Below are 12,616 nucleotides of genomic sequence, written 5' to 3' on the forward strand. Positions count from 1 at the left end.
GAGCCCTCACTATTTAAATTTTCTTTCTACATCTGTTTTAGTTTGCTATCCCTATTTTTAATTTTCCTCTCTATTTCTCTATTGTCCGTTGCTGTTAAAATACTCGTTCAACACCTACTTTTTTCCATTCCCTGTCCTTTAAAAACTATTTCTTATCTTTATTTCATGCTGTCACTTTTTAGATTTTTTCTAATTCTCCATTTTAGTTCACCATTGCTATTTTTAATTTTTTTCCTTATTTCCTTAATCTTTTTTCTTTCTGTCTTTATCCTCTTCACCATTTTAATTTCTTCATTAGTTGTCTTTCCCAAAAAAAATTTAAAGTTTTCTTTCCATGTCTGCATTTTTATTTGCTACTGGTATTGTTTAATTCTTTCCTCTCTTAATCCCTTGGCTTTTAAAATGTCGTTTCTATGTCTACTTTTATCTAGTTTGCTGTCTCTATTTTTAGTTCTTTCCTGTACCTCATCACTTTAAGTTTTCCCTCTCATCACTTTTTAATTTTCCTTCTATGCCTACATTTGTCCAGCCCCCTACCCCTATTTTTTTTTCCTGCCTGTCATGTACCCCATTGGTTTAAATATTTAGTTTTTACATCTCTATTTAGGTTGTTGTCCCTATTCTTTATTGTTTTCTTTATTTCTGGTCCTTATCACTTTTTAAAATGTTCTATGCCTACTTTTATCCCATTTGACGTCTTCAGTTTTGAGTTATTTCTCATCTTTCTTTAGCGCCACCTTTTGAAAAATTTTATTTCTACATCTTAATTCTAGTTCACTGTCCCTATTTTTTAAACCCCTCTTAATCCCTTGGCTTATAAAATTTTGTTTCTACATCTACTTTTATCTACTTTGGTGTCCTCATTTTTTTGTGCTGTACCTCATTGCTTTTAAAGTTTTCTTTCCGTGACCACTTTTATCATCACCACTTTTTGTAGTACTGACCCACTCGGCACCCACCAGCCCTCAGCCTGGCACTCAGGGCCGACTGCCGCTCTCCTCCCAACAGATGGAATGCCAACCATGCCAAGTTCGTGAGGGGTAAAAGGGAAACGTGTCCTGAGCGAGCCTGATCTCATAGCCCCAGGTTTAACAACTAGAATCTATACATTTACACAGAAACTGAGCATGGCTGCTCCTTCCCCGTACAACATCTGCAGTAATTTCTGGGACCCTGCAGAGCAGTTAACTGGCCCCAGTAGCAGAACAGTGCTTCAGCCTGCGTTTTCTGTGTACATTTTTTTTTGAAGCGCAGACAGTCCCTTTGTCCACTTTGATGCATGCCTTTGATTTGCCAGATAGCTTTGGAATAAACAGCACTTTTAAAAAATTATTTCCACTGTCTTAATTCAAAAGCCACAGGAAACCCTGGGTAGACCTCTGTTGCTCTACTCATAGTAGGTAAATAGCCCCTATTTGGCAGTGGAGGACCTCTGATCTTTTCACCCAGTTGGTGGAGATGAAAAGTGACTCTACTTAGTCTACTTTTTGCAGGGCAGGAGCTACAGACCAGGAAAGATGCCTTGGGTCATCTTGCATTCCATTAAAACTTGTGTTTAGGAAACCAAATCCCAACCTTAGCATAGGTCAGGACATTGAACTCTGACAAGCTGTGTGGTGTTACAGCTACATGGGTGGCCTTGCCAACTTCTTAACGCTTGGCTTTGAAATTGAAGTGGTCTTGGGAAGACTTATGTGCATTTTCTTACGTTGGTGAAATATACTGCAAAAAAGAAAATAAAACCCAGAAAATCCAGAATGTGTTACCCTAAAGAGCTCTTTGGTCATTACAGTTGACTTTTGAACCTATTGTCAACATGACTGACCACTGAGAATGGATGAAGCTTGAATTATTTCCACTGGTTTAATATTAAGAATGTGCATTTGTTACCACCAAGATAAAAGTTCCTGCAGGAAAGTCATTAGCTTATCCTTTACACCAAGACAGCAACCACAAAAAGAGCCATTAAGACAGACATCTTGACACTTGATTTTAGTAAGGAGTAGTGAGCAAAGTCATATCAATTATTGAACACTGGGCACCACAGCTGGAATGACATGCCACAGCACTTTGACACAGTCCGAGGTCTGCCTCAAGCTGTAAGAGTTTGTCATCCCAGTGTAGAGCCTCATGGCCAAGATACACACAGATTTGCACCCTGGCAGACTGAATTTGAGATACATGGTGCAAACTATGGCCAGATTGTGCATGGTGGTACTGCAGGTGTTGCAGTTGGATTCTTGGCATGCTGGCTGAAAACACACCCAGACTGATGACCTTAAATGGTGGCAAAGAAGTCTTCCTTCCAGGCAATCTCCCACAAAGGACATGCTTATGTTTTCTGCAGGAGCAGCGTGGTCAATAAGAGGCACCAGTCCTATAAGCTACTTTGGTACAGGAGAATGTATATGTCTGTGTGCCTACAGCACTGGTTCCCAGCATTCATGCTTTAAGATTTGCATCCAACACCCGTGTCTAAGGTTGAGGCTCTCCTCTAAGCTCCCTCTGTGCTCAGTAGAAAAAAAAACATCACCAGCTGAAGTCATCACCTCCTGTGATAACGACCTAAAGCTGTGCCATCCAGTTGGCCTTCTGAAGGTGCACATCTCTCCCTTTTAACTGTAAAGGGAGCCCAGAGAAGTTTAGATTCCAGCACCTAACTCTTAGATGGCTGAAGTTGAAGAAGATCAGTCAAACTGCAGTGCCGATCCAACTGCTAGGGCTCCAGAGGACACCAGAGAGCGAGAGACATGTTCTTGTCTTGTTAAAGCAGTTCTTACCTGGCTGGTCACTCTTCTGAGGGCACATTTAATTTCTTTGTTCCTCAGACTGTAGATTATGGGGTTTAGCAGGGGAGTGAGGATTCCATAGAGCATAGAAACTATCCTATCTCGATTAGGCGAGTAGGTGAAGGAAGGCCGTACATATGTGCAAATTGTGGTGCCATAGAAGAGGCATACTACTGCCAAGTGAGAACCACAAGTAGAGAAAGCTTTGTGCCTGCTCTCTGAAGAGTTCATGCACAGGACAGCCAAGAGGATGCAGATATACGAGATCAGAGTGACTACAAAGGCACTGCTTCCAAGGACCCCAGCAACTGTGAGAATTACCAGTTCCCTGCTGTAAGTAGGTGAGCAGGAGAGGGCCAGCATAGGAGGAATATCACAGTAATATTGGTCAACTTTGTTAGAATCACAAAACAGGAGTGTAAAAATCAAAGATGTGTGCAACAGAGAATTAAAAAACCCTACTACCCAGGTGCCAATGGCCAGGTGAGCACACAGTTTCATACTCACAATATTCATGTACTGCAGTGGATGACATATTGCAATGTAACGGTCGTACGCCATCACAGCCAAGAGAAAAATCTCTGTGCCTACAACATCAATGAGGAAGAACAGCTGGAACATGCAGCCAATGAACGAAGTCACCTTGTTCTCAAGCAACAAGGCCTCCAGCATCTTCGGCACAGTGATAGTGGGACACAAGATATCCAGTAAGGATAAGTTGCCAAGGAAAAAGTACATGGGGTTGTGCAGACGAGTGTCTGTGATAACGGCAACAAGGATTGTGATGTTGCCTGCCAAGGTAGCCAAATAAATGATCAAAAACAGCACAAAGAGAAGAAAACGGTCTTCTGGAGCATCGGAAAGGCCTACAAGAACAAATTCAGATACCGTAGATAGGTTGACCCTCTGCATCTTATCTTTCATTGTGGAAATGATTGCAGAGGTGGGCCTGGAAGAAAGAAGAAGTTGTAACAGTCAAAATTCCATCCCCCTTCTAACAAATGCAGGTTTTTTTGTCTGTTATGCAGTTCAAGAACATTTGCAAGCTTGTATTGCCACATTCAGAATCTAAATTTTACTCACATGTACCCAGTGTAAAAGGTAGAGGTATTAAACTTCTTTGATGAATCACCACTAAGCTTAATTCTTGCAAGCAGTCTTCTCAGGCAGAAGGGCTGAAAGTTGAAGACTGATACCTTCTGTGTGGTGGCTAGCTTGGTTGGACACAGCCCTGAGCAACCCGTCTGGGCTTTGAAGATAGCTGTGCTCCAAGCAAGGCATGTAGAGCACAGATCTCTAAACGTCCTTTCATCACTAAATAATTCATGCTGTCATCACCAAAGAGGTCTAGATTACTAGCTGGAGCTAAAGACCTAATTTTTTTTTTAAGCAAGTAATGCCACCACAGAAGAATTAAATCCCTGGTAATCAGACAGGCAGTATGGCCCAGATGCATTTTGGGTTTTTTCAGCTTCATTCAGTGGGATATAAAAAGAGATTAATCCAGTATCCAATTAAAAACCTCCCTCCTTTCTATACATTTTACCCTATAGACTTCTATAACAGTATTAGTGCTTTTAGGATCTAGCTGGACTTCCCCCTGCTGCCCTTTTTCCCCAAATCAAAGAAGTCTAGAAGACTTAGCATTGAAGGATCTACCCTGCATTGCAACACCAAATGTAACTCAATACTGATTTACATAGTAGAGATAAAGCAAAGCTCAGCACAAGCGCCTCCTCGTTTGCAGATTAGAATGTGATTATGAGTCAGTGAGAGTATTGTAACATCCTCATTTGCAAGAGACACAGAGAACAGATTAAATAGGCAACTATGCTGTCCCATCTGAGACCAGCTCATCTATCTTCTCATGTGCTCACAGAAGCTTGCTTCCAGCTTGAAAGGGACCAAAGTCAGAGCTTGAACTACCGTAAGAAATATTTTAGTCAGCAGAAACAAAAAGCACATGGTCCTTTAAACCACAGCATCACTTGTTCTTAAAATGGGGAACTTATTCAGGTGAAACACAGCAGAAACTTAACACAGAAATACTCACTGCTACAAGGAATTAATTACTGGTACTATATAGTAGTCTGTATCTCCAGGAAACGCGACTATCCTTTTTGTTCTTTCTATATCTGATCAGAATATCTACATCTGACAGAAAAATGTTTTCACTGTAGACTTGGGAAAATCAATCTATTAAGGAAGTGATGGGTCCAGATTTAGCAGCATAGAAATATTCATAGACATCAGCAAGCAGTGGCAAAAATGCTGGCTTGACTGCAAGGGCCAGCGCCGCCTCTTTAATGAGGTTTTACAAACATGTGAAGATGTGTCTGGGGAGGAGCATCTCCAAAGCTTTTTTTGGATGCTACCTTTATTGCACTTGAGGCTTTTCCAGAGTATTGTCAAAGGGGGCTGGAAGTGTGATAAACTATTTCGTCACCCTGAATCCTTCATTTCCTGTGAGTTTCATTTTGTAGGACCTTTTTAAAAGGCTGTGGTTTGATACTTGAGTCTACTCCCAGGAAAAAGGAATAGATGGTGTCATCCTCCCTAGGTCCTGCCAGCCCACCTCAGGTGCCATTCCAGGTTACTGAATTTTTACATCTCACAGGAGTCCAGTGTTCTAATTTCTTTCAGTTAAACTACAGCCTTAAAATAACTTGACCATGATTTGTTTTCAAACCAATTTGTCTTGCTCTGGAGCCTGAAGTCCATTGCTTACACATATTGAGTCAAAATAAATGCAAAAGAGCATACCTTAGAGCAGGGCAGTGGTAACAGTGTCCTTGCAGGGTAAAGAGCAGAACCCGAGCGACGCTGTGGAACAGTTGTACTGGTGTTCAAGGGCAGCTAGCACAGCATCATGCGCCGGTGTAAATGCCTGCCCATAAAGTCAACATGGAAATCTCTAATATTGTACAAGAGCAACCTTTTAATTTTGCATAGCCCCTACAGAAGTGATAGAAGATAAACCACTTGTGAAATCTGTGCAGTACTATGTATGCCCTGGCATAAGGAACATAAATTACCAGCACTACTTTGAAGAGCTAAAATTCCCATCCGGTTCCAGAAAGCATCCGCACATTGTGTATTCATTCATGGGAGCACCACTTTCCACCTGATGTCCTGGAATAAGAACAGGTCTGTTCCTATTCCAGTATTACCTGCCCATAACTCCTGCACTGTGAACATGACTGATACTGTTTGCCAGTCATTCTTAAAGCCTGTTTGCCATGTTCCCAGTGCATGACTTACAAAATTAAGACTTCTTGCGTATGTCAGAAGATAAAGGGGAGTTCTGCAAGGGTTACAAAGCACAGGCCTATCCCGCCAGGATTGTGTAGATCTGTGGCTGGAATGAATCCCTGTGGTCCAGATCTTTCTCTGTGTACCTCAGTTAGCCCTAGGACCATCAGACATCACACTTAGAATCACAGAATGCTTTGGGTTGGAAGGAACCTTTAGAGGTCATCTAGTCCAACCCCCCTGGAGTGAGCAGGGACACTTAACTACAGCAGGTTGCTCAGAGCCCCATCCAACACGACCTCAAAGTTTCCATCAACCTGACCTTGAAGTTTCCACTTCCCATGAAGTTTGACAACAGAAAATGGAGCTAGTCACTTTGTAATAAACCCAGATGCCAGAAAGATGCAACAAAGAGCTCAATCTTATCCATAGCTGTGAGAAGAACTAGGACTGAGCCCTTCCATCTTCCTAAACTGGCTTCAGGCCACTTCCCCTGACAGTTGCCCATCTTTTCGTTGAACAGCCACAAGAGGGCAATACCTCATGTAAAAATCTCTATGTGGTAGAAGGCTTCAAAGTACATCGCTGTACCAATAGCTGAGAGATGATGTGCTAATACTGGCCATGAAAAGGGGCTTCCTACTATTTGCTTTTGGTAATTTTAATCTGAGACCTTATATCTAGAGCCTGGCACCAATAATCCAACCTTAATACAACATAACACCTGACATTCTCCTAAACTATTCATTGCTAGCCTCCAGCATGATGTACATGTGGTAGCTAGCGATCTCACCAAAATGCAGACTTCTTAGAAGTGGTGGTGTGCATGTATACATGCAAGTATACACGACTTCAAGGGGAGGCTTGTGTCATAAGACTTAAGTGTTTCTTTTGGAGTGGGATGCATTTGCCCATCAACGTGGCACTCACCCAGGTCTATGGGGAGTACTTTGGGCTGCTGGCTCTCAAATCTACATCTAGTGCTCAGTCGTGTATTTGCAGGGATATTCTTACATGGGTTATTAGAAGTAGAAACACAGGACAGTATTTGAGAGATGCCTTTAGCTTTATCTACCAGGCTTCCATTTAACAAGGTTATTTGTGACATTGTTAGCCCAGCACCAAAGACCTAGCCCCCAGGATTATAAAGCCTGTGAACTATACATGCCACTAGTATGTGCCACATGCAAACACAGTCCTTAAACTCTCCTAAAAATCATCAGTTACCAAAAGCTTCCTCAGCTGTGCCTGCCATGCTGTTATTTCAACTGGTTTTATTTACCATATGCTTGCCAAGGCCTAGTGAACTGTACATAAATGCTTCATAAGAGCAGCCTTACTAGCCCCTGCACACACAAGATACTGAAGTAGTCCACATGCCATAATTGCAGCTGGTCTGAAACATTGCTCAGGAAAAAAATTAGGCCTTAAGCCCAAATGCCTGCAGACATGACCTATTGCTTGTAGAAAGGGTATTGTGCCTCAAGGTAAAAAAAGAAATAATTTTAAAAAACAAATTCCCCAAGTAGTATTCCTCATCTTGTGATACCTCAAAGCAGTCTGGAGATACTTGGGTGACGTAAATCCCTCTGATGTTGCTGTCCCATACCCCTAAGCTGCTGGTACATGTAGTGCAGTGGAGACCCATTATATATCTTACCCACATAGGTCAGTCATCCAGAGTCCCTTGCTACAAATGGATTTGTTCATTTTGCTGTGGTCTCCACAAGGAATCCCTAGCTGAGGATGCACACTTTAAAGTTACAGTTCTTACATTATATTTTATAATAAAACAGTCATTTCCCCCCAAAAAAACCCAACAAAAAACCAAAACAAACCCAAACCAAAAGAAACTCAATCTATTTGCAGGATACAGACACGCACCGGCTGATGATACACTCGATTAGAGCTATCCCAGGTCTGCCAGTACAAACCAGAAGTGTTGGCCACATCTCCAAATTCAGAGCCAGCACAGGGGCAGCTGTTGGAGAGGGATTTCCTCCCCCCCCCCGCCTCCTCCATCCCAGGACCATCCCCAGCATAACACAACCAGAGCGATTTCATTTTGACCAACTGTGGGATTACCAAGCTTTGTCCAGTCCCAAACTCTGTGCTTATCATGAGCCCAGCCTGATGACAGGCCTGGCTGCTGAATATGCGCCTTTTCCTCTAATGACCATTTGCATTCCAGACACAGGCATAAGCTCATTTGAGGCAATTCTGCTGTCTTCATGCTTACAAGGGAATAATCCCACGCTGCAACCCATATTGCAGATGGGCTCTGTACTCACCGTCAGATTCCCTGACAGCGTCCTCTCTTCTAAAGTTAAGTTTGGGATTTTATTCAAAACTTTGTCCCCCGTTTGCCAGTTTCTGGCAAGAAGGAACAGCCAGAAGAGGTCTGCAGAGCCCTGGAACAGCTCTGGCTTAGCCTTATCTTTGCCAAGAACCATCTCTGAAGTTCACTTTTGGCTACAAAGACTGGATTCATTAGTCTGCAGTGTGTGTCCCCCAAAAGAGAGATTTGAAACCAGCCCAACCGAAGCAGTTTTAAAGCTGCACCCTGCAACAGTGCAAATAGCTCTGCTTGGCCCATAGTCTTTATTTAAAGTGGATTAGACCAGGATCTCTTCAGCCTTCTTGGGACTTAAAAGCATTGTTGGGATCCTTCCAGTTTTCAAAGGACTTTTTTTTCCCCTGTGAGGCAGTCTTTCACTGTCCTGTGGATTAGGGCAATAATCAAACTTAAGTGTGAACTCGGGGAGCTGCTGATTTCCAGGAGAGAAAGAACTTCAGATTTTAATGATGCACAGTGGAGCCAATTTAAACATCCTTGATAAACTCACTTGCCAAGTTGCACCACTGCAATTTGTCAGGCACCTAGTTTTTAACTGCATCTACTGAGGCCTTATTAAAACTATTCCGAGGTGTTTCCTGAAGAGACAAATCAATTCTATTAAATCGCTTGCCTTGAGACAGGCTCCCCAAAACCATATGGACTTTACATTTGACTCCCCTGTCAGAATCAGAGCGGTGATTTCAAATCAATACATGCCATCATCTACATAGTGTTTCCTCATAGAAAAGCAAAGGAAGTAGCAACCACTTCCCCTAGAGGACATGTGGAACTTAAAGTAGGAAATTATATTTTTGAGATTACAAATAGAACAAATAAAGAAACAGCTGAAATTTAGCACTGGTTCTGATGGGGACTTTATCATCAGACAAAAAATTGTTAGCCATCTACTAATTGTTATCAGCCTGGCATGCCTGTTTTGCACACTTTCCCCTCTGACTCCCCAGCACAAACATTTCTTCTTGATGGGACATACCATGATGCTGAGAGAAAAAAAAAATGGCAACCAAGAAACCCTGTGTTGGACAAAACTGTCCCCTACTGACACAGACTATGAAACAGATCTCCTCATATGAAGAAAGCTTTCACAGTAAAATAACTGAAGTGTGACAGCACACACCCCACAGAAGGCCCAGGCCCCACAGCTTCCACAGACAAACAAGCAAGGTCCTTCCTAGTTTTAAGAACTATGGGATTTTCCCCCACAGCCTTGTGCCATGGAGAGACAAGACCGAGTCTTGACCTTTCTCAGTAGCCTCAGAGACCCAAACTAAACCAGACTGAAACACCATCAAGAAGAGTCACTCAACTCAGACATGCACTTTTTAAAAATCTACCCACTTGCCACCTAAAGGGTCTCTTCTTGTGCCCAGCACATTAATCCTGCCCACTTGGGTCTCTTTGCCACCTCTTCTGAGGTGTTAGAGCAGACAGGTTGCCTTGGGGAAGCAGATTACCAACAGCAGCAAAACAGCCAGGACCCCACCATGGCAGGATCCTGGTAGAACAGGTGGCAGAGGAAGGTGGTTACTGAAGGGGTGGGGAGGAGAAGGAAGATCCCACTCCCAAAACCAGGAATTTTGTCCCTTTTGTTCCTGTCTCCTTGGCAGTGAGCAGTAACTTCCAGCTCTTCAGGGCTGTCTCGTAACACAAGTTACAGAATTACTAAATCATCAAGATTGGAAGGGACCTCTTGAGATCATCTAGTCCAACACCTCTGCTCAGGTAGGATCAGTTAGACCAGGCTGCCAAGGACTGTGTCCAGCCAGGTTTTGAATATCTTCAAGGATGGAGACTCCACAGTCTCTCTAGGCAACCTCTTCCAATATTTGACCAACCTCAGGTTGCTCCTGCACAGCACTCTCCATCCAGGGTTAGCAGCCAACGGTAATTGCTGAGAAGGCCGTTAGCCAACCCCTCCAGCTCTGCCAGTGCAGCTCATATCTCAAACCTTGTCCCACAAGTCCCCATAGTTCATTCAAGGCTCCCAAACTCTCAATTGCTCTGCCATTTTCCTTATTGTATCAAGGACCGAGGGCATCTCCATCCCATCTCCCCATATGTACCAACATATAGACCCAAATGAAGGCCACTAATTAGATATTTGGAAATGCAGGGTTCAGTCCTCTGTTCCAAAGAATCCCTTGGCAACCCAGAATTACATTCACACAACAGACCATGTAGAGACACTGCTTGCCCCCACCAGTCAACATCAGCTCTGGCCTCATTAGATTGCAATGCCTTTCAGACTGAAAAAAGCCTCAGGGCCAAGGATAACCTGACTGTCTCTGTGAGGCCAACTCCAGGGCCTGGAGGTGAAGAAACCTCCATGCCTGGGTGGCTGAACCAGCTGCAGCCAATACTGGTGCAGGCTGTGGAGTACGTGCCAAGATGGGGCTGAACGGGCAGAGCAAGGGAAGTTGAGGAAGACTCTGAGCTGTTTGAAGAAGAAAGCGAACCACAGTGGTGGGGTGGGTTTGGCTGTGTGGGAGGATTCTGGCCTGGGATGGAGGATAGGCAGAGGAAGTGGCAGGGGGAGTAAAAGGAGACATGAAAATACAGGGGGAGGAGAAGACACGAGCCTCATTGAAGCAAGTGCCCAAAGCAAGAGCGAGAAGTACGGTTGAGGGCAGGATGCAGTCAGCGGTGCAAACTGAATGCTGGCGATGGCCGAAAGCACTACCCCCACCTGCGACTAGGGCACACCTCATTTCAGGCCATAACAGACGGTGAGGTGATCAGAAATTGCCAAGATAACTCATCTGCCTGTCCTTGGTTTGCAGAAGGAGGGTTCTGCTCCTAGACTCACCACCATTGCAATCCTGTGACTTCTTCCCGAAGTCCAGCTGAGCCACCTCATTTTTACAGCATGGCTGCCTCTGCTTCTTCAGTCTGCCCTCACCCCCATGCAGATAGGGGGACTTCTTTCCCATAAGCTGTTCCTGGGAGATAATTACATTCCCAATTATTTTCAGTTGATAAATCATGCATGCTTGAAGACTAGCGTGACAGACAAATGCAGAATTATTTATAGATCAACCACTTAAACTTCATTTTTTTTTTCTCCTTTTGCATTTGCCGTGGTTCTTCCTTTTTTAAAAATACATTCCTGGATTTACTACTTCTCCCGTAGCATCCAGTGGCAGAGTGCAGCACAAAGCAATGCTAGCACTGAGAAACAATTTGGAGAGGCTATGCCAAGTTTCTATGGCTTTGGGAGGCCAAGAAGCATTTTGCAGTCCAATGCCACTGTGAAGATACAAGCAATAGGGGCTGGCATTATATGGCAGAATAGCTTAAAACTAACTAAATATCCCGTAAGTATTTAACCCTAGGTTTGTGACTAGGTTCACAAATAAAAGTAAGTAACAGAAGTGGCAAAGATGGCTGGTTACATCCCGTCTGCCTCTCCAAGCAGTAGGACTGTCTTCCAGACCAGTCTCCTCTAACTCCACTGCCCAGTCTGTTTTAGCTCCCTTACATTCACCTAGAAAAGACACATGGGGCCAATCAGCCCAATTCAAAAACCCACCACTTCTAAAGCAACAGTTTTAACTCAACACAAGCTGCTAAAACTCACAGACTTCTTGAGAGACTGAATGATGATAAGAACAGTATGGGGTTTTAACTACACAGACTCATTGCAAATGGGAAAATAAGTCCCTTAGTTAACCAAAGAGCCACCTCTGTATGCCAGAAGCAGCATTCCAAGGATACAGAGACACCCCCCCCACCTTTCAGATACTTGGCCAAGAGCCATCACCATGACACCACTCACTTACGCTCTGACCGCAATTCTCTGCCAGCAGAAGCTCCAAGCTTTTTTGGGGAGACAACTCCTGGCTACTTCAGACACAAACTCACTCCAGCAGCTCATATCAGCTCTGGCCTCTTGATGCCCCTAATTTATACCTGCTGAATTAACATCAGCTGAATAACTGGACCACGGGCTCTGATTAGACTTGCATTGATTTACAACAGCTGAAGACTTTCACACCTGCTTCCCATAGCTTTGCTTACATTGTTTTGAGGATTTGGTTTATTGGCTTCAGTGGTGCAAAAGTTATTTTTACTACAAATGTTTTTACCCAGTATCATCAGTGAAGGTGTTAATACTCTACAACACAAAAAGTTCTGGAAAGTTTACTGTAATAGAGTACGATTTAGCCCAAGGATTTTATTAGAGGTGGTGGTGATTCACCAGAGCTGGGAAGTATCA

General features: G+C 43.5%; 1 protein-coding gene across 1 annotated transcript; it reads right to left on the reverse strand.

Annotated features, from left to right (window-relative positions):
• Window positions 1–2,687: 2,687 nt before the first annotated feature.
• Window positions 2,688–3,701, reverse strand: LOC104129644 (olfactory receptor 5V1-like). Its single transcript, XM_035897998.1, has one exon. It carries the CDS (start codon window positions 3,699–3,701, stop codon window positions 2,688–2,690), a length of 1,014 nt encoding a protein of 337 aa, XP_035753891.1.
• Window positions 3,702–12,616: the final 8,915 nt, after the last annotated feature.

Source organism: Egretta garzetta, unplaced genomic scaffold (assembly GCF_000687185.1).
Source record: "Egretta garzetta isolate BGI_Z169 unplaced genomic scaffold, ASM68718v1 scaffold997, whole genome shotgun sequence".
Taxonomy (NCBI): Eukaryota; Metazoa; Chordata; class Aves; order Pelecaniformes; family Ardeidae; genus Egretta; species Egretta garzetta.